This window comes from Pelophylax lessonae (assembly GCF_965119305.1).
Source record: "Pelophylax lessonae genome assembly, chromosome: 6".
Lineage (NCBI taxonomy): Eukaryota > Metazoa > Chordata > Amphibia > Anura > Ranidae > Pelophylax > Pelophylax lessonae.
In genome coordinates, this window is record NC_138773.1 from 146,252,461 (window position 1) to 146,275,371 (window position 22,911).

The 22,911-nt window shown below is 46.4% G+C and overlaps 2 protein-coding genes and 1 pseudogene across 4 annotated transcripts in view; 2 read left to right on the forward strand and 1 right to left on the reverse strand.

Moving 5' to 3' along the window:
• CLEC16A (C-type lectin domain containing 16A) overlaps positions 1-22,911 on the reverse strand; it is a 1,483,716-nt gene that overhangs the window by 1,181,039 nt on the left and 279,766 nt on the right. The gene's annotated exons all lie outside the window — the stretch shown is intronic.
• LOC309557696 (uncharacterized protein) lies at positions 1,007-2,410 on the forward strand (the record flags this gene model as incomplete). The annotated part of the gene is made up of 1 exon (XM_082260478.1): positions 1,007-2,410. The coding sequence occupies one exon, from the start codon at positions 1,007-1,009 to the stop codon at positions 2,408-2,410; it is 1,404 nt and encodes a 467-aa protein (XP_082116604.1).
• LOC309557697 lies at positions 9,182-10,945 on the forward strand (annotated as a pseudogene). The gene is made up of 2 exons: positions 9,182-9,689; positions 10,623-10,945. The product of its transcript is annotated as an uncharacterized misc_RNA (transcript).

The window sequence follows — 22,911 nt, forward strand, 5'->3', positions numbered from 1 at the left end:
AAGAAGCTGAGGTGAGACCAAAGGGTAACGTCACAAATTGAAAGTGCTCCTCACCCACCACAAAAGGAAGAAAAAGCTGATGCCCATCATATGTTGGTATATGAAGGTAAGCGTCCTTGAGATCGATAGAAGCCAGCAGATCTCTGTGCTGAAGGAAAGCTACTACTGTGCAGATGGATTCCATCTGAAATTTCTGAACCCACACAAAGTGGTTCAGAGCCTCGAGATCCAAGATCGGACTGTGCTGCCTTCGTACTGTATATCTTGTACCTGGCACTCAGCAGTGTCTGTCCCTTTAAGACCCTCCATTTTCTTGTAGCCTAGGGGCGGGTCTTCTCCCTACTGCCTTGGGCAAGTCTAAACTTGTCTATCCATTCCAGCTTGAGCCACTATAGGGAACAGACCCTTAGGACCTCTGAAGCTAATCTATTGCAAATCTGATGAACACCAAAAGCCTGTAAGTAAAGGATTTGCTAGTTTAGCCTGTATAGAGGGATGTTAAACCTTTGTATAGATAATGTGTGTTCCAGTATGTAGTAAGCACATGTTAGTTAGTCCCTATCTTCTGCATAACTATGTATAATGTATGATGTTGAATAGCCATACTTATACCTGTCTTTCATATGTTTGTTTTACAGTTTTACCATACTTTTATGTCATCTCATGTCCACCACATATCTGCTTAATCATATGTAAAGGCACATGTATGGATTATATCTCAGTAAAGGTTGCATCAATTAAAGAAACCAGCGCTTCTTTCATTGAGATTTGGTTATTACTTGATGTGAAGCTGTGTACCTCAAGCAACACACAGCCGAGACATTACAGTAAAAAGGCTTTAAAACGTTGTCAGAAGCAGTTAAACATCTTTGAATCATCTGCAGCAGTAAAAGGACTCATAAATCCAGTCTGTGTGGGAGCAAAACAAAAGTGAAACTAATTTCCCCTCACTAGAACACAGGCTGTGTTTTCAGTCATCATCATCATAATCCACGCTGTTAGCAAAATGGAGAAGCAGAACACAGAGAACAACACTCTGTCACTTAACCCTCAATGCTCCTGTAAAGAGGAAGACACATGCAGCTTGCCAAGAACTAGGTCTAGATGCACAACACTGTCCGGAACATCCAGACAAGCAGATCTGACTCCAGCTAGCGCCGGGGCAGCAAGATCTAAACGCACTAGTTCTAGACATTCAAGCATCACTAGTTCCAGACATTCAAGCATAACTAGTTCTAGACATTCAAGCATCACCAGTCTGTCATCAGTTAGCGTCAAAGCAACCAAGGCAAGAGCAAAAGCAGAAGCAGCCTGTGAGATGGCTTCCTATGCAGAACAGGAAGCTGAATTGATGAGAGAACAAGCAAAAAGTGAATCTGAAGCACTTAGAAAAAAAGCAGAAGCACTTAGAAAAAAAGCAGAAGTGCAAGCATCTTTACACTTACTCAAACAGCAGAAAAACGCTGCAGCAGCCTTAGCAGAGGCAGAAGTTCTTGCAAGGGCTGCCAAATCCCAGTTCGCTGGCATAGAAACCCAGATGTCAACCCACAGCGCAATCCATTGCACCCGTGAGTACCTACAGTCACAAGCAACCATGTACACTGAACAGCAGTCCAATGACATACCTAGGTCGTCATTGACTCCACCAGCAATAAGCAACTTTGATACTACGCCACACTGCAAGACTGAATCAGAACCTCAGCGTGAGGAGTCAAGTGGTCGCATGCTCAGAGACCAATCTGCCAACCCTCCAAGAGTGCAAACAGATGCTGATGTAATCCCTCCTCAAGCAAATACAAGCCTGGATTATAGCAGAAAGATTTACAACAGACGAGAGCAACAACCTAACCAAAATGGACTTAGTCAAGCATTTAATCAGCCTTACCAGCCGCAGCCATACCCTGAGTTTACACCCAGGAAGTATTCACCAGACGCGGCAAGAGCTACAGAAGTCGCAAGATTCCTGATGCGCCGTGAGATCGTGAGCGCTGGTCTCATGAAATTCGATGACCGTACAGAAAACTACTGGGCCTGGAACTCCTCTTTCCTGAGCGGTACCCAAGACTTAGATCTGACAGACAGAGAAATGCTTGACCAGCTCGTCAAATGGCTAGGACCAGAGTCCACTGAGCAAGCCCAAAGAATCAGGTCAGTACATGTTCATGACGCAGCAGCAGGACTTGCAATGGTGTGGCAGAGACTAGAACAATGCTATGGATCACCTGAAGTGATCGAGGATGCGCTTCTGAAGAGGATAGAAAACTATCCAAGAATAACAAACAAGTACAATCAAAAGCTGAGAGATTTGGGGGACCTACTCTTAGAAACAGAAGCCGCTAAGTCTAGTAGATATCTGCCAGGTCTTTCATACTTGGACACAGCACGTGGAATTGATCCCATAATCGATTAACTTCCTTACAACTCGTCGAGTTGCGTTTCCACCGTTCGCTTTCCTTGCTGAATTCATCGTAGACCAAGCAGAAACACGCAATGATCCAAGCTTTGCTTTCCTGAACAAGAGAACGGCAAGCTTCCCAAAGGTAGAACAAAAACCTCCAGCGCTTTACAAAGAACGCAGAGCAACAGTTTCTGTACGGAAGACAGAAGTCCCTACTGAATCTGCAGCCAATCCAGAAGACTACGCAAGTAAGAAAGTTGAGGAGCCAGACAAAATATGTCCGATCCACAACAAGCCTCACCCACTAAGAAAATGTCGCAGTTTCAGGAGTAAGACACTAGAAGAGCGCAAAGCTTACCTTAACCGCTTGCCGATCGCCCGCCGTCATATGACGGCAGAGCGGAGCGACCGTTATCCTGGGCCGCCGTCATATGACGGCGGCACTTTAAGCAGGGCAGGCGCGCGATCGCGTGCGCGCCGCCCTGCACTGCCGGTGTCGGGGTGTCCCCGGGACACCCCCCGTCACCGGCAGGGGGGAAACAGCCAATGGGCGTGGCTGTTTCCCACGTGATCGGCTGTGTTCCAATGACACAGCCGATCACAATGAAGGCGCCCACCAGATGACCGCGCAGCGCGGTCATGTCGGTGGCACTGTGTTCCGTTGGAACACAGCTGTCACCGGCGGTAGTAAATAATCACTGATAGTGACTGTTTACTAAGTGATCGGCTGTGAATCCATTCACAGCCGATCACAAAATGTAAACAAAGAGCAGTAACTCACTGTTACTAGCTCTTCTCTCCTCATACAGTTTCCAGTATGAGGGGAGAAGAGCTAGAAATAGTGAGTTACTGCTCTGTACACCTGTCACAAAGTAAAAATCACACTAATAAAGGTCCCCACACAGTCCTCAGCCCCCCCCCAATGTCACCTGTCACCCAACAGTCACCTCATCAGTGCCCAGAAATTGACACCCATAACGTTCACATGGGAGCGCAGCGATCGCAGGCAGAATCACTGCGATTCTGCCCGCGATCCGGAAATCATTGCAAATCGCGGGACGCCTGTGCGTTGCCCCTGATTTGCAATAGCACCCCAAACGCTGTGCGATGTTGCCGCCATTTCCGCCTGCCGAATCGCGGTAACATCGCGCAAACATCGCATGACGCCCAAAAAAGGTACAAGTGTTTCTTTGGAGCGTCATGCGTTGTTTGCGCGATGTTACCGCGATTCGGCAGGCGGAAATCGCAGCAACATCGCGCAGCATTTGGGGTGCTATTGCAAATCACGGGCAACGCACAGGCGCCCCGCAATTTGCAATGATTTCTGGATCACGGGCAGAATCGCAGTGAATCTGCCCGTGATCGCTACGCTCACATGTGAACATAGCCTAAAGTTCACCGTTTACCAGAGACTGCCATCAGTACCGCCGTGCACCATCGCCCGTCACCTGTCACCCATCAGTGACCATCGCCCGTCACCTGTCACCCCATCAATCACCGTCACCTGTCACCCTATCAGTCATCGTCACTTGACACCCCATCAGTGATCGTCACTTGTCACCCCATCAATCATCGTCACATGTCACCCCGTCAGTGATTGTCATCTGTCACCCCGTCAGTGATTGTCATCTGTCACCCCATCAATCATCGTCACCTGTCACCTCATCAATCATCACCTGTCACCTCATCAATCGTCGTCACCTGTCACCCCATCAGTCATCGTCACCTGTCACCCCATCAGTCATCGTCACCTGTCACCCCATCAGTCATCGTCACCTGTCACCCCATCAGTCATCGTCACCTGTCACCCCGTCAGTCATCGTCACCTGTCACCCCGTCAGTCATCGTCACCTGTCACCCCATCAGTCATCGTCACCTGTTTGCCATATACATGCAATCACTTACTGACCGCCTAACGACTATATGCGTCGGCCATTAAAAGCTAAATACTGGGGTTATGGCAGCAGATAGCCCCCATAACCCCGGTATTTTTTGAAACGGCGGGCGGTCGGCTTTCAGATAAGGGTGGTCCCAGTGGCGGATTCGCCGCGGAATTACCCTTACGGTGCAGGGGAAGAGGTGCCCCCCCCCCCTCCTGCCGCGTCCCAGACGTTTTCCCAGCTTACCGGACCCGCCGGCAGCGGGGAAAACTATCCGGTCCCGGATCCTCAGAGACAGGAAGTCGAGTGAGGGCAAGATGGCCCTCACTCAACTCTATGGTCTTGGAGGACCGGAGCTACGTCAAAAGACGTTGCCTAGCAACCGGTTTAAAGGGCCGCTTTTTTTTTTTTTTGCTTTTTTTTTTCCTCTTTCAACATTTTTTTTTTTTTTTCTTTTTTAGTGTAGTTGTGAGGTGTGAGGTCTTTTTGACCCCAGATCTCACAATAAAGAGGACCTGTCATGCCTATTTCTATTACAAGGGATGTTTACATTCCTTGTAATAGGAATAAAAATGATCAAAACATTTTTTTTTGTGTAAAAATAAAAAAATAATAAATAAAATAAATAGGAAAAAAAAAAAAAAATTAAAGCGCCCTGTCCCCGTTAGCTCGCGCGCAGAAGCAAACTCATACGCAAGTCCCGCCCACATATGTAATCGGTGTTCAAACCATACATGTGAGGTATCGCCGCGATCGTTAGAGCGAGTGCAATAATTTGAGCCCCAGACCTCCTCTGTAACTCTAAGCTAGTAACCTGCAGAAATTTTTAAAATGTTGCCTATGGGGATTTTTAAGTACCAATGTTTGGCGCCATTCTGTGAGCATGCGCAATTTTGAAGCATGACATGTTGGGTATCTAATTACTCGGCGTAACATTATCTTTCACATTATGGAAAAAAATTGGGCTAAATTTACTGTTTTCTTATTTTTTAGTTCAAAAAAGTGAATTTTTTTCAAAAAAATCGCATTTGGAAGACTGCTGCGCAAATATGGTGTGATAAAAAATATTGCAATGATCTCCATTTTATTCTCTAGGGTCTCTGCTAAAAAAAATATATAATGTTTGGGGGTTCAAAGTAGTTTTCTAGCAAAAAAAATGATTTTAGCTTGTAAACACCAAGTGTCAAAAATAGGCCCAGTCTTAAAGTGGATAAATGGACAACTTTGTGTAAAGCGCTACTTGGATGTGAGGCCTATGTATGTGGCCAGGCTGTGAAAAAGTGTTACACATGTGGTATCGCCATACTCAGGAGGAATAGCAGAATGTATTTTGGGGTGCAAGTTTTGCTATGTAATTGCGATGTGTTAGAAATATTGCATAAATGGATAGCTTTGTGTAAAAAAAATGTGTTTTCATTTTCTTTCCACATTTTCCAAAAACTTGTGGAAAAAAATGACATATTCAAAAGACTCATTATGCCTCAAAAATTATACGTTGGGCTGTTTGCTTTCCAAAATGGGGTCATTTTATGGGGGTTTCCATTGTCCTGGTGCTCCAGGGCCTTCAAAAGTGCGATAGGTTGTCAGGAAATGATATGTGTAATTTGTGCTCCTAGAATGCCGGACGCTGCTACTTGGATGTTAGGCCTCTGTATGTGGCCAGGCTGTGAAAAAGTCTCACACATGTGGTATTGCCATACTCAGGAGGAGTAGTAGAATGTGTTTTGGGGTGTAGTTGCAAGTATACATGTGCTGTGTGAGAGAAATAACCTGTTGTTAATACTGCGATTTGTAAAAAAAAAAAAAAATAATAAATCTTCATTTTGCAAAGCATTGTGGGAAAAAATTACAACTTCAAAAAACTCATCATGCCCCTTATTAAATACCTTGGAATGTCTACTTTCCAAAAAGGGGTCATTTGGGGGGTATTTGTACTTTCCTGACTTTTTAGTGTCTCAAGAAATGAGATAGGCCTTCAGTACATCAGGTGTGATCAAGTGTGATCAATTTTCAATGAATAGCACCATAACTTGTGGACTCTATAACTTTCACAAAGACCAAATAATATACACTTATTTGGGTTTTTTTTACCAAAGATAAGTAGCAGTATAAATTTTGGCCAAAATTTGTGAAGAAAAATGACTAATTTGCAAAATTTTATGACAGAAACAAAGAAAAATGCGTTTTTTCACGATATTTTCAGTCTTTTTTTATTTATAGCACAAAAAATAAAAAACCCAGTATTGATCAAATACCATCAAAAGAAAGCTCTATTTGTGTGAAAAAAAGGACACAATTTTTGTACGGGTACAGTGTTGCATGACTGAGTAATTCTCAGTCAAAGTGTGAGAGCGCTGAAAATCGGTCTGGGCAGGAAGGGGGTGAAAGTGCACTGTAGGCAAGTGGTTAAAGACAATCGCATTTGTTTCAGATGTTGCGCTTCAATTCAACATCTTGCAAAAGACTGTACAAAAACCATACAATGCACAGAGTGCAACAGTGACAAACACCTGTCAACACTGCACCCAGGACCATCACCATGGAAGCAAGAAGTTCCAGCAACTCAAAAAGATCATGGTGGGGAGCAAGGCGAGAGTACAACGCCAGCAGTATCCTCCAAGTGCACAGAGATCTGTACAGAGCAGGGCCGTCCTAGATCATGCTCCAAGATATGCTTAGTCAAGGTGTATCCTGCAGGTTTCAGAGAAAAGGCAATCAAGATGTACACAGTCTTGGATGAACAGAGTAACAGATCTCTGGCAAAAACAGAGTTCTTTGACCTCTTCGGTGACAAAGGAAGTCCAACTCCATACACCTTGAAGACTTGTTCTGGAGTTGTAGAGACGACAGGGAGAAGAGCAAACAACTACATCATCGAGTCATTAGATGGAAAGACAAAGGTGACTCTTCCTACCCTCATAGAATGTGATGAGATACCAGACGACAAGTCAGAGATCCCCACACCTGAAGTTGCTCGTCATCACCCTCATCTAGTGAGAATAGCCGACCAGATACCAGCACTAGATCCAGATGCTGCAATCACCCTTCTACTTGGGAGAGTGCACAAAGTCAGAGAACAGTACAATGGGCCACACAACGCGCCATTTGCACAACGCCTTGATCTCGGATGGGTCATCGTTGGAGAGGTATGTCTAGACGGACTGCACAGACCAGCAAAGGTAAATGTTTACAGAACACAGTTACAGAATGGTCGTACATCTTGTCTTTACCCATGTACCAACAGTCTACACATTAAAGAGAGATTAGGTAACCCAACACATCAGCGTAGTATCCAGAGGTGCATGGAAGACTTAGCCTCAACTGGAGATACAGATGAACTGGGCTGCAAAGTGTTTGAAAGAACACGAGACGATGACAAGCCAGCACCCTCGGTGGAAGATACACTGTTCCTTGAGATCATGGACAGAGAAGTCTTCAGAGACAAGTCAGGCAGCTGGGTAGCCCCTCTACCCTTCCGGTCACCACGCCATCGCCTACCTGACAACAGGGTACAAGCTGTGAAATGCTTCACATCATTGCAACGCACTCTACAAAGAAAGCCAAGTATGAAGAAACACTTCCAAGACTTCATGCAAAAGATCTTTGACAACGAGCAAGCAGAAAGGGCACCACCACTACAGGAAAACCAAGAACACTGGTACTTACCAATATGTGGGGTGTACCATCCTCAGAAACCAGGTCAGATACGTGTAGTATTTGACTCTAGTGCGAAGCACGAAGGCATCTCACTAAATGATGTCCTCCTCAGTGGACCTGACCTGAACAATACACTCCTGGGAGTACTCATCAGGTTCAGAAAAAAACTCGTAGCAGTAACAGCAGACGTATAACAGATGTTCTACTGTTTCCTTGTTCGAGAAGATCACAGAGACTACTTAAGGTTCCTGTGGTATACAGACAATGACTTCAACAAAGACATCACAGAGTACAGGATGAAGGTACATGTGTTTGGAAACAGCCCTTCTCCAGCTGTAGCTATATACAACTTGAGAGGAGCAGCACAGCAAGATGAAGGACATGGTCAAGAAGCCAAACAGTTCGTCATGAAGAACTTTTACGTAGATGATGGACTTGCTTCTTTCTCCAGCAACGAAGAAGCTATTAAGGTCTTGAAAAGTACAAGAGAAATGTTGGCAGAATCCAACACAAGATTGAATAAGATAGCTTCCAACAGCAGCAGAGTTATGGAAGCATTTCCAACGGAAGACCGTGCTAAAGACCTCAAAGACCTGGATCTAGGAACAGAATCACCACCCTTGCAAAGAAGTCTTGGGCTTAGTTGGGACCTGAAGACTGACAGTTTCACCTTCAAGGTCGCCAGAGAAGGGAAGCCATTTACAAAAAGAGGTGTCCTATCTACAGTCAACAGTCTTCATGACCCCCTGGGATTCGTAGCACCTATCATGCAAGGCAAAGCTCTTTTGAGACAGTTCACTATTGAGCAAGAACAAAGTGACTGGGACGTACCTCTACCTGAAGAGAAGGAAATGCAGTGGAAGTTGTGGAAAGACTCATTGTTAGAGCTTGAACAACTCAGCATCCCAAGACCGTACGCACCTGTTTCCTTATCTACTACAAAGAGAAGAGAAATATGCGTATTCTCTGACGCTTCCACTATAGCTATCGCAGCTGTAACCTACCTTAGGGTAATAGACACTGAGGGACAAAGCCATGTTGGGTTCATTATGGGAAAATCTAAACTGGCTCCGAAACCCGCTCATACTGTACCACGTCTAGAACTTTGTGCTGCTGTCTTAGCGGTAGAGATGGCAGACATGATTACGACAGAACTGGACATTGAGATCCATGCAGTGAACTTTTATACAGACAGCAAGATTGTGTTAGGATATATTTACAATGCTTCAAGAAGATTTTATACATAATGGCCAACAGAGTGACACGTATCAGAAAGTCTACAAGTCCAGAACAGTGGCATCACATCAGCACGGACAAGAACCCAGCTGATCACGGGACAAGACTGATGGCAGCCGCTGTACTCAAGCAAACTAACTGGTTCGTAGGTCCTTCCTTTCTTGGTAAGTCAGAAACCAAAGAGACTACTCAGGTAGAGACTTTTCAGCTGATAGAACCAGATCAAGACAGAGGTAAGACCTCAAGTTGCAGTTTGCAAGACTTTAGTTACAAGAGACAGTCTGGGCGCCCATAGATTTGAAAGGTTTTCCAGCTGGAAGTCGCTGACCCGTGCAATCGGAAAACGTATCTGTCTAGCCAGATACTCCTGCAGAACTACCAATACTGATCAGCATAGCAAAGAACACCTTGAACAAGCCAAGGTCACGATCATCAGATGCGTCCAGCAGGAAGTCTTTAAAGAAGAAATCCAAAGCCTTCTGAAAAAGGAAGAGATTTCTCGACACAGCTCGCTCAAGAAGTTGAACCCTATCCTCGACGAAGACGGAGTGTTAAGAATTGGAGGTCGCTTGTCGCCAGCGGATATGACTATCCAAGAGAGACATCCCTTCATCATACCCAAGAATCATCACATCGCTCTTCTTCTGGTGAGACACTATCACGAGCAAGTCGCATATCAAGGACAACACTTCACTGAAGGAGCAGCACGGTTAGCAGGATTGTGGATCATAGGAGGTAAGAGACTAGTCCCCAGTGTGATCAGCAAATGCGTGATCTGCAAGAAGATTAGAGGGAAACTTGAGGTTCAGAAGATGTCAAACCTACCTGCAGACAGACTTGCTTCAGATCCTCCATTCACTCATGTAGGTCTAGAAGTTTTTGGCCCTTGGAACATCTCTTCTCGCAAGACCAGAGGAGGCAGTGCCGAAAGTAAGCGTTGGGCTGTTTTGTTCTCTTGCCTGAGTACCAGAGCAGTTCACATCGAAGTGATTGAATCTTTATCCACTTCAAGTTTCATCAACGCCTTAAGATTTTTCTCTATCCGAGGACCAGCGAAATTGATTCGTTCGGACCGTGGTACAAAGTTTATTGGGGCCTGCAAGGAATTGAAGATCATCTCTACAGACTCTAAAACAGGTTCCTATCTTCAAGACCAAGGATGTACTTGGACTTTTAATCCTCCTCATGCATCGCATATGGGAGGAGCTTGGGAGAGGATGATAGGAGTAGCTCGTCGCATTCTGGATGCTATGCTACTGAAGGTTGGATCCACTCGCCTCACACATGAAGCTTTGACTACACTAATGGCTGAAGTCATGGCCATTATGAACGCCAGACCTTTGGTTTCAGTGTCCACAGATCCGGAGATGCCGGCAGTCTTGACACCTGCAATGCTGCTGACCCAGAAGATGGAACCAGTGACAGCTCCCACAGGAGACTTTGACCTCAAGGACTTGTACACCAAGCAATGGAGACAAGTTCAAAGTCTTGCGAACATTTTCTGGAAGAGGTGGAGACAAGAATATCTGGTGACACTCCAGTCACGCAAGAAATGGCAAGATGACAAGCCCAACTTACAAATTGGAGACGTTGTCTTACTAAAAGACACTCAGGCCCACAGGAACGAGTGGCCTATTGGACTCATTGTGGGAACTGATCCTAGTAGTGATGCTAAAGTTAGAAAAGTTGAAGTTAGAGTTGTTAGACAGGGCACTCCCAAGGTGTATATGCTAGGCCAATTTCTGAAGTCGTTTTACTTCTGTCCAATGGTTAGTGCAGGGCTCGACAAAACCCGGGCGCCAGGTCGCATTTGCGACTAGAATTAGCGACCTGGCGCCTGGGGTGCCCTGCAGAAGGTGTCCTGTCATTTTTGAATGGACTTCCGCACACGGAGTGCACGGACTTCCGCGCCGTCCGAAAATTGAGACCCCGGCTTTTCGGCCTACTTGAGATGAGAGGCTTCCAATGGGGAACTGGCGCCCTCTTGTGGTGGCCGGGAGTAATGACTGTTGTAATGACTGTTTCCACTGCCTGTTTGTTCTCAATGCATTACCATCTCCCTGTCCAGTTAGTTACCTTTGACAGGGAGTGTGGTTATTATTATTAATTTAATTTATTTTTTAAATGTAAAAAAAAAAAAATAATATATATATATTTTTTTTAATTATGAAGAAAAAAAATAAAATTCTTTTTTTTCTCCAATTATTATTAAAAAAAAAAAAAAAAAAAAATATATATATATATATATATATATATATATATATATATATATATATATATATATATAAAATCTTTTTTTTTTTCTTTCCCCTCATCGCCATGCCACAGCCGAAGGCCCCTTTTACACGGGCTGTCTGATCATGTCCGCCTGTCAGTTTTTCAGGCAGACCTGATCGGACCCTTCATTCTCCTCTATGGAGCAGTAATCTGCTGCCATCTGATCCTGTCCGCCAAAAGCAGATGGATGGTGGTTCTATTTTCTATCCATCCCCTGGATCGGATCAGATCGGATCAGATGGCATCGGATGGAAAGAGACAGACAGTCTGTTCATCGTATTTATGTGTAAATTTAGTATCCGTTTTATTAAATAAAGCTTGGTTGTTAGTTTAAAAAAAAAAAAAAAAACTGGCTCTTTTTAGCTGGCTCCTAGATTTCAGGAAAATTTGTCAAGCCCTGGGTTAGTGGCATAACAAAAAGTATGCCAGGTGGGGAGTGTGCTGCCTTCGTACTGTATATCTTGTACCTGGCACTCAGCAGTGTCTGTCCCTTTAAGACCCTCCATTTTCTTGTAGCCTAGTGGCGGGTCTTCTCCCTACTGCCTTGGGCAAGTCTAAACTTGTCTATCCATTCCAGTTTGAGCCACTATAGGGAATAGACCCTTAGGACCTCTGAAGCTAATCTATTGCAAATCTGATGAACACCAAAAGCCTGTAAGTAAAGGATTTGCTAGTTTAGCCTGTATAGAGGGATGTTAAACCTTTGTATAGATAATGTGTGTTCCAGTATGTAGTAAGCACATGTTAGTTAGTCCCTATCTTCTGCATAACTATGTATAATGTATGATGTTGAATAGCCATACTTATACCTGTCTTTCATATGTTTGTTTTACAGTTTTACCATACTTTTATGTCCTCTCATGTCCACCACATATCTGCTTATTCATATGTAAAGGCACATGTATGGATTATATCTCAGTAAAGGTTGCATCAATTAAAGAAACCAGCGCTTCTTTCATTGAGATTTGGTTATTACTTGATGTGAAGCTGTGTACCTCAAGCAACACACAGCCGAGACATTACACGGACAAACCTTGCCTTCCTTCCTGGGAACTGGGAACAGATTTGAATAAAAACCCTGAAAACGTTCCGACTACGGAACCAGCACAATAACTCCTTGTGTTAACAGGTCCTGCACTGCTCTGTAAAGGCCCTGTAGCCGCTCTGGATACAGGCGTAAGTTGGAAGGAAAGAACCTTGCCGGATGCAAGGCCCGAAACGCTATCTTGTAACCAAACCGAATCAGTTTGTGGACCCATTTGTCCTGAATGAGCAAGGTCCAGGGATCTGCAAAGAAACAAAGATGTCCCCACACCCCAGATGCAGGTGAGGGCGCCCCTTCAGGCTGGGTAGGCCTGTCTGCGGAACCAGAAGCGCCTGCTTTGGACCATTCCAGGGTCTCTTGGAGCCTCCCACAAAGTTATGGGTGGATCTTGAGCCCTTTTCCTGCGAGCCAGCCAGACCAAAGGGCCGCTAATCTGACCAGAAGCCCCACCGGACCCCCCTCCAGCGGTGGCGGGAGATCAGGGGATCAGAAGAGACTCTAGCGGCAGCGGGTGATCGGGGGAGCGGCGGGACCGAGTGATCCAGAGGACAGGCTGACCGAGGGCGGCGGGTAAGTGAAAACACAGTGTGGGGGAGTGAGGGAGTGTGACAGTATAGGTGGCAGGAGCAGTGTAGGAGACTGACGGACTGCAAGTGTCAGTGTCAAGTTACAGGGGGCAGCTACAGGGGGGGGGGGGGGGGGAGACAAAGACTAGCTAAGACTAAGACTGTGATTGAAGACTGACTGAGGGTGTAGTGTAGTACCCGAGTATGAGTACCTGAGTGTTGAAAAGTACCTGAGTATCTGAGTGTGAGTATCTGAGTGTTGAAAAGTACCCGAGTTCCCGAGTGTGAGTACCCAAGTGTTGAAAAGTACCTGAGTGTTGAAAAGTACCTGAGTGTGAGTACCTGAGTGTTGAAGAGTACCTGAGTGTGAGAAATTAGAGTTAGGAAGCTAGAAAACAGCTACACAGGACAGAGTTAAATTTCCTAATCCCCATTAGATTAGATTAGTAACTACAATGCCCGGCAGGTGTGGATGCATGTATGCGTTCCTCGATTAGGCAATCAAGGATAAATACAGCTGCACAAAATGTAAACATGTCGCTTCCCTTGAAGCTCTGGTCCGTAATCTAGGGAAGCAACTGGAAACACTGAGAAGAATCTCCATACTGAAGGAGAGCTGGGAACGTACTCGTCAGGTGCCGGCAGGGGCCAGCACAGAGGAGGGTGGACAGACAAGGGTGCAGGCATCCTAGCAGAGTACAAAAAACACACAGATACCCCTCGTCGGCCTGCTTCCAAAAGTGAAAGGGGTCCTATGGGATGACCAAATCGACAGTCTCTTCCCTGTAGGTCCCCCTTCTTCGCAAAAGTATTACTTCGTGTCCGTTGACAAAAGGAACATATATAGCAAAAAATTAGAGGAGAGACAGAGTTCTCCTCAAAAAGGTCAATTAAAACGGAGTTCCGGGCACAAAATCGATATTTTTTTTTTTTTTTGTGCCCCTCCGCTAGTTAGACATCACCTGAAAAGGAATTGGATAGTTAGGTTTTTTTTTTTTTTTTGTTTACTCACCTTGTAAATGAAGATACTCACCTCAGAGTACTTCCTCCCTCAGCGCCGCGGCTCCGCTGTCACTTCCTGTCTCGCGATGATTCCTGGGAGCTGAACGTCATCGCTCCCAGGAATCAATGCGACGGCACCGGCCCCGCTCGTCACTTCCGGGCGACGCCACATTCCCCTGCTAAACAGCTTCTGGGCATGCCCAGAAGCTGTGGAGGAATGCGGCGCCGCACCGGAAGTGACGAGAGGGGCCGGTGCGGGCGCATTCTGGGACAAGAAGATGCGGAAGAAGACACAGAAGAGGACCGCGCCGGCTTCAGCTGCCCACAAGAGAGATGGAAACGCTGTGGAAGAAATTTTATAAGTAAGTATTTCTTCTAAAAGGTAAGTGCGAACCGGGACAGATCAGAGGCTAGCCACTGTGGAATGTGCTAGCCCTGACTGTCCCGGGGGTATGTTCAGTGAAAAATTACTTCTGTGCCCGGAACTCCGCTTTAAGGACACACAATCATGGAAAAAGTTATATTTTATTAATTGGCAACTTCTGACCAACATGACTCACAGTAAAGACCACACTTTGAATAAAAAACACATATGATAAAAACTAGCGGGTTACTGCAGCAAACCGATATATGGGGATATATAAGGCAATAATTATAATGATCTAAAACGTGGAGAGCCCATCCACTGAGCAGACCATATAATTCTCGGTTATATTGGCATTTGATAATTCCCCATGATAAAAGGAAGCCTGGATCCTGGATGAATGAATCGATCAGCCCAGATTAAAGATAAGAGTAACAGTCTCTGTGAGATATGCAGATATCATTGGGCTGTCAGGTGCAAGTGTCCCAACGTGAGCGGTTAGAAAGACCGACAGGTAAAGGCAGTTCAATTCAAAGGAGGATATATTGAATAGTAGTTGTAAAGAGCACAATGTCTCTATGTGCGGAGAAAAGGGCAACAATACCTCCTAGATGACAGTAGTTTTTTTCCTCCGAATGCCGTTCACTTGGGGGTCCAGGGTATCCTTTTTGCCAGTAACAGAATCAGCTGCCCAGCCTGGCGTGTCCTCGCTGCCTCCCGTGCTTCTGCGAGCGTGTAGGGGAGGGGGCGGGTTTAAGCTGCAAGCCTTCACTCCAGCGTGAACCTCAGCTTGTGGTTACCACGGCTACTGGGCATGCTCCATACCGGGAACCCTGATTGGTGCTAAGCAGAATGACGCATTTCACCAGCCAATCCGCGCTGGTTTCGTCAGAGATGTGGGAGTGAGCTATCCTCTCTTTATTTAAAGGGCCTTGATTGATTGCACCTTTGAGGATTTTAACAAGCTAGCAAACTAGCATTACCTTTCAATAGCCACAAGATGTCCTCAGAGAGTTAATATCATTCACTACCCAGCATACAAGATAGAGCACCCAGAGGTAACAGAAAACCATATTTGTTAACCTCTCAGAACAGTTAAAAACATTATATACAGGACATATGAATATACAACTGTGACCACATTCCATCTTTTTCCAGGAGGGGGGTCCCAAGGAACGGAAAGAAGGTAATATAGAGAATATATATTAAAATATCCCCAGAAGAACCATATACATTTCAGTATATGGTAACTTCTATTAGTTTCCGGAGATAACAGGGAAGATAGCCTAATATATAGATAGGTCAAATAACAGTTGTATCCAGGAAAAAGATATAGATATTTTTATCATGGGGAATTATCAAATGCCAATATAACCGAGAATGTATGGTCTGCTCAGTGGATGGGCTCTCCACGTTTAAGATCATTATTGCCTTATATATCCCCATATATCTGTTTGCTGCAGTAACCCGCTAGTTTTTATCATATGTGTTTTTTATTCAAAGTGTGGTCTGTACTGTGAGTCACGTTGGTCAGAGTTTGCCAATTAATAAAGTTTAACTTTTTCCATGATTGTGTGTCCTTAGTTGACCTTTTTGAGGAGAACTCTGTCTCTCCTCTAATTTTTTGGTATATCAGAGCAGAGTAGTTGGGTGACAGGAAGGGTAGAAGGGAACGAGGCAAGGAGGCCGGTCCTGGGCTGGAGCATCCCAACAAATACGCCCTGTTGCGTGATGTTGGGGAAACCAACCAGGGACCAGCATTGCTGGAGCAAAGCAACGCCCCTAGCTGCCAAGGGTTGAACTCCTCCAGTGAAGGCAGGAACAAGGCTAAAGGTAAGGAAAGACAGGTTCTGGTGGTAGGGGACTCAATTATTAGAAAGATAGAGAGGAAAATCTGTCAAAAAGACCGTAAGTGCCTTACTGTCTGTTGTTTATCGAGCAGTGAGGTTTGGCACATCACGGATCTGGTGGACAGATTATTGGGTGGGGCTGGGGAAGACCCAGCTGTCATGGTACAAGTGGATACCACTGACAAAGTTAGAGTTAGAGGGAGATGGAGAGTCCTAAAAAATTATTTCAGGAATTTAGGAGCTAAATTGAGGAGTAGGACCTCTAAGGTAGTATTTTCAGAAATACTACCTGTACCTCGAGCCACACCAAACAGGCAGCTGGAGATTAGGGAAGTTAACAAGTGGTTGAGGAGCTGGTGTAGTAAGGATGGTTTCGGGTTCCTGGAGAACTGGGCCGACTTCTCAGTCGGCTACCGGCTCTTTAGTAGGGACGGTTTTGCACCTAAATGGGGAGGGTGCAGCCGTACTGGGAGAGAAGACGGCAAACAAGTTAGAAAGGCTTTAAACTAGGTGGGGGAGGGTACAGATGTAGAATTAGCCAGCGAGGAGCAAGGTTCAGCGGGCAATAACGGGGACATTTGCTGTAGGGTGTTCAGAGTTCCTAAACCCAAGGTGGGTAGGGGGACAAATCGAAAGTGTAGTCCAAAAACATCGAACGAGGATATAGTATGCAACCGGACAAAATTACGAGGTTTTTATGCCAATTCTAGAAGCCTGGCCAACAAGATGGGAGAACTGGAGCTGCTAATGTATGAGTAGGATTTAGATTTTGTGGGAATTTCAGAGACTTGGTTTGACAGCTCTCATGATTGGCTGGCGACCATTCAGGGGCATTCCCTATGTCGCAGAGATAGAGATGGTAGAAAAGGGGAGGGGTATGTGGGTATAACAAGAACAGTGTGCAGTGACGACATAACAAATGGAGGTAAGGAGGAGGTATAATCAATATGGGTAGAACTTCAAAGGAAAGGCACTATGGGGAACCTAACATTGGGCGTATGCTATAGGCCCCCAAACCAAAGGGAGGAGGGGGAGGTGGACCTCCTATCACAGCTTGGAATGGCAGCAAGGATGGGAAATGTCATTGTAATGGGGGACGTTATTTAACTAGATATAGACTTGGCAGAAGGAACCGCGCATTCATCCAAGGCTCGGCAGTTCCGAAATATTTTGCAGGACAATTTCATGGGTCAGATCGTGAACGCACTGACAAGAAACAATGCGGTACTAGACCTACTGATTACCAACAATACAGACCTGATCACGAATGTAGAAATACGGGGCGACTTACGAATCAGTGACGAATCAGTCAATTAGTTTCAGTATAAATCATAGAAATAGGAAACACAAGGGTATAATAAGAACACTGAATTTCAAAAAAAGCCAACTCCCCTAAACTGCGCTCTTTACTAGACAATATCAAATTGGACAGAACCCTAGGAACAAAAAAAATGGAGGAAAAACGGGAGTGCTTCAAGAACATACTAAATAAAGGGATTGGCCTGTGCATTCCAAAAAGGAATACATTTAAAAGAGCAAAAATAAACCCTGGGTGGCAAAACTCCAACATTAAAAATGCATATTAAAATTAAAGAAAAGGCCTTCAAAAAATACAAGGCTGAGGGGTCATTGGCAGCATTCCAAAATTACAAAGAGTGCAATAAGAAATGTAAAGGCAAAATCAAGGCGGCTAAAATAAAACACAAAAGACACATAGCGGAGGAGAGTAAGGGCTCTTTCACACGGTCCGCTCCGTAGGCGGATCCGTGTTGCTCAGCGGGGATCGATCCGCGATCCCCGCTGAGCCGGGCGGATGACAGCTCCGTCTCTGCTTGCAGAGCGGAGAGGGAGGTGTCTCAGCCCCCGCTGCCCTCTATGGGGGATCAGATGAGAGCGGACCGCTTGTCCGCTCTCATCAGATCCGATCCGATTACTGAACGGATGGAAAAAATGGATTTTTGTAAAATCTTACCGTAAAAATGGATTTTTGTAAAATCGTACCGTAAAATCCTTTTCTCTTAAGCTCATTGACAGACGTAGTCCTCCTTGATTAATATCAACTCGGGTTATACTGCCCTCTACAGGAGTAGGACTAGACAGGAAAGAAAACGTTCTGGCCACACCCTAGGGGCAGTCCCAGAGGGTATATCCTCTCACTTCCTGCTACAGCAAATCAGTTATGTCACAAAGCAATGTTTAGAGAATTTAACCCAACCCAACTCAAAAACAGAGGGGCGGGTACTACGTCTGTCAATGAGCTTAAGAGAAAAGGATTTTACGGTAAGATTTTACAAAAATCAATTTTTCTCTGTCGCTCATTGACAGACGTAGTCCTCCTTGATTAATATCAACTCGGGACGTCCCAAAGCAGTGCCACAAATGAGGGGTGGGAAAATGGAAATCAAAATCCAATCTAGAAGGCCCAACCGGTGCCAACTAGAAGTTTTAAAGGCTCATCAATCACACGATGAGACTCAACTGAAATTCCAACGGAAAAAACCCTCGAGGTAGACCACCGGTCTCCTCAAATTGCGGCCTGCAAAACCTTGCGGCCAAATGAGGCATCCGCCGATGCCATTACATCAACTTTATAAAATTTTGTAAAGGTATGAACCGACGACCAGGTAGCCGCCTTGCACACCTGGACCACTGACGCCTGATGGCGGTAGGCCCAGGAAGTACTGAGCGCTCGAGTGGAGTGCGCCTTAACAGGGAACGGAGGATTCCGACCCTTAACAGAATAAGCCTGTACCACCGTCTGTCTAATCCATTTGGAGATAGTCGCGGCAGATGCAGGCAACCCCTTTCTGGGGCCATCCATGATCACAAAAAGTGAATCCGCCTTACGGAACGATTCCGTAGTCTTCAGGTATACCCTGATTGCCCGAACCACATCCAAGGAATGCAACGCATATTCCTGAGGATGATTGGGCTTAGGACACAAGGAAGGTAGCACAATATCTTCATTCAGATGAAAATCTGAAACCACCTTAGGAAGAAAGGATGGCTTCGGATGAAGAACTACCTTATCCCTATGAACCACTAGATATGGGGAATGGCATGATAATGCAGCCAGTTCTGACACCCTGCGTGCAGAAGTGATAGCCACCAAGAAGGCCACCTTCTGGGATAATGTAAGCAAGGGAATCTCCCTGATATTTTCAAAGGGAGGTTTCTGAAGAACCGACAAACACCAAATTAAGATCCCAGGGCGGTAAGGGCGCACGCACTGGCGGAGCCAAGTGCCGCAGCCCCTGGACACCAAGGAATGAGTAGCCCAAGGCTTCTGAAAGAAGATTGCTAATGCTGAAACCTGACCCTTGATAGTGTGAAGGATAGTTTCTGCTCAACCCCCTTTTGCAGAAAAGCCAAGATTCGGGTCACCGAATAGGTGCGTGGGGGAAATTCCAAAGATTCACACCACACGATACAAGTCTTCCATGTGCGATAATAGACTTTGCTGGAAGTCGCTTTCCTTGCTTTAATTAGAGTAGGAATAACTGAAGCTGACAACCCTCTGTCCTTCAGTACCTGGGTCTCAATAGCCAGGCCATTAAAACCAGAGACTGTAAAGCACGATGGAAGATCGGACCTTGAGACCGCTGATCCTCCCTGAGAGGAAGCCTCCAAGGAGCGTCCGCGACTAGCCTGTCCAAGTCGGCGTACCCGGCTTGACAAGGCCAGCTCGGAATTTCCAGGATAACTGGAGTTCCCTCCACCTCTATCCTGCAGAGAAATCTCAGCAGCAATTTGAGAATTTGGGGAAGACATATAGTAGCCGATACTGCCTTTACAGGCCGTTCAGCGCGTCTGCTGCGTCTGCTAGAGGATCGCGGGTGCGAGCCCTGTTGAGCCAACCTACCAACAGATCCATATCCGGGGTGCCCCAATGAAGGGACAGCTGGTGAAATACCTCTGGATGAAGAGACTATTCCTCTTGATCCAGAATCTGACGGCTGAAATAATCTGCCTGTCCACCCCCGTGATAAATATCGCGGAGAGAACTGGAACAACTGTTCCCCCAAAAAGAAGGTTGGCCACTTCTATGGCCGCTAGGGCACTCTTGGTGCCCCTTGGTGATCGACCTAAGTCATGACCGTGGCATAGTCCGATTGGATCCGAACCGGGCTGCCCTGGAGCTGCTCGGTCCAGTAAATCAGACAAAGTCTGATCGCTCTCAGTTTCAACACATTTATCGGTAACCTGGAATTTATCAGAAGAAATGACTTTCCCTGGCTGAGCATCGGAGACCGAAGCCACCAGACCAGAGCCTCCCTGGTCCGCTCACTCAATCGGATCCGATTGTCCAGGGAATCGGGATTCCGATTCCATATGAGAAGAATCTCCTCTTTGGAGAATTCGGGTATGAGACTGGGCAAACGGTACTGCCTCTAAGGAGGCGACCATCAATCCCAGCCAGTTGACGGAGAGCAACATCCGAAACATTGACTGAATCTTCTGGAGTTTCTCCACATGGAGAAGGAGTTCCCCACATGGAGAAACACTCTTGCCAAGGATGTATCCAAAATTAGGCCCAGATAGTTCAGTCTCCTGGTGGGAACCAGGGATGATCTTTGGGAAAAGCAACGAAAACGCTGATGTCCTGCGAAGATGGGGATATAAGGATAGGCATCCTAAATGTCTATGGACGCCAGGAAATCCCCCTGATGCAGGGAGGCCACCACTGTATGGATGGACTCCATCTCTTCCAAGACCAGAATTGGACGCACCTAGCCCTTTTTCCTGGGCATTGTGAACAAGTTCGACTAGAACTCCTCCAAGGAATGGGAACTACCACTACTTGTTGTATCAAGCTGTCCCCCGCAAAGCTTTTAAGCGACCCGGGGATGTCGACTATTGGAAGGGAAGAATCGCACCGGTGGAAGTGATCGAAACTCGATCTTGTATCCCGGCCATATGACCTTGCGAACCCCTTTATCCGGGATTCTGGAAAGCCCTGGATCCAGAAACCGGTGAAGACGTCCCCCCACCCTAGAGATGGGTGGGGCCCATTCTGTCAATCCAACGGGATAACAGTGGCTTTATTTTGTCTGGAAATAGGTGAGTCCACTATTGGTGGTACCGTCCATCTTTGTAATGAGGGATTCCTCAAAATGATAGCGCCTAGCCATGCGTTTGGAAATAGCAGGGCTCATTTACGGACGACCCTATTTGGGCAAGGGAAACCCTTCACCATTTTGGTAGGCTTGCTAGTACCAAAAAAGGAATATGAGTCTCAGCTACCTCTGCCGGTGTAACCTCAAGATTTAAGGTTTCCCGGACAGACACAACTAGTGCTTCCACCAACGCTTCTTGTGCTATGGCGGAGGCAGAAGCGTCCTCCTTACTGTCTGAGGAGACCGTACCTGAGACAACAACCCCAGAAAAGGGACTGCAATGACCAGCTCAGAATCCGTATCTGAGGTATCAGATGACATAGGGGTAGGCGGGGGTCGCTCTTCTTGACCCCCGTCCCTGACAGGCTACCTCCACCCGGGATACCAAAGACTCCAAAACTGCTGATAATGCATCATCACAAGTGGGGTACTGGAGGGTCCTGCGGCCACCCTGAGGGGATCAGGTGGGGATACATGTGTGGCAGGGTTCATGTAACAAGACACTTGCCAGCAAACACAAAAAAATTAATTGCAAGAAAAAAACATCTTTTTATTTTTTTTTTATTTTTTTTTTATAACTTAGTCCCCCAGCGCAGTAGTGCCCCTCAGTCTACCTGCTTGGACCCCTCAGAGAGAGAGAGAGAGACCCCAAGGCTCACCTGATGCACAGAAGTTTCTTATCAACCTGCTTCCAGCACTGTCTGTTACAGACAGGAAGTCTTTAGCTTGCTTTCCCTGGGCCAAGGAGGCGGCTCCTCCCCTTTACACGCCTTCCGGCGCCTCCCAATTACTCCACGAGGTGTTTGGTCACCTCAAACATGGCCGCCCCCATGCTGGAGACACGAGGCTACGCCAATATGGCGGCCTCGTGCGATCTGCAGGAAAATGGCGGCGGCCTGTGTAGGATAGCGGCGGCTTGCAAGTTAGCAGCGGCCTGCGGGATGTGTGCATTCAGCCTGTGCGGCCTGCGGAAGTGTCTCGGCCTGCGGGGGGTGTCCTCGGCCTGCGGGAGGCTGTGCGGCCTGTGGAAGTGACCGGCTTTCTGGAGGGATGGCGATCTGTGGCCGCAGTAACTCAGGCATAGGCATCGGCCTGTGTACACACTAGACAGGTAGGATACCTCTAAACCTCAATAGTAATGCCTTTTAGTAGTCTGCCACTGACTTCAGTCACCCTTACAGTCATATAGTGACTTTAGATAGTCAGCTCCCAAACCAAGCCTCCTGGTTTCTATTCACAAAAATCACACTCAAATTGGGGGATCTGTGACCTGTTATAGGATAGAGGGGAGACCCAGAAACTGAGTGTCCGACCATCCCAGAGAGGGGCCCGCGTCCACCAACAAACCCGACAGGGGGAGAGGAGGAACATTCTACTCACCATACCGGAACCAGGCGGGCGCCCAGAACCCCTCTCCACCGGGGTGGGGGGGCTGTCGACCTATACGGACGCCGTGACTCTGTTGGTCATTGGCGTCCAGGCGAGACGTTTAACTCGCAGGGTCAGTCCCCGTCCAGTG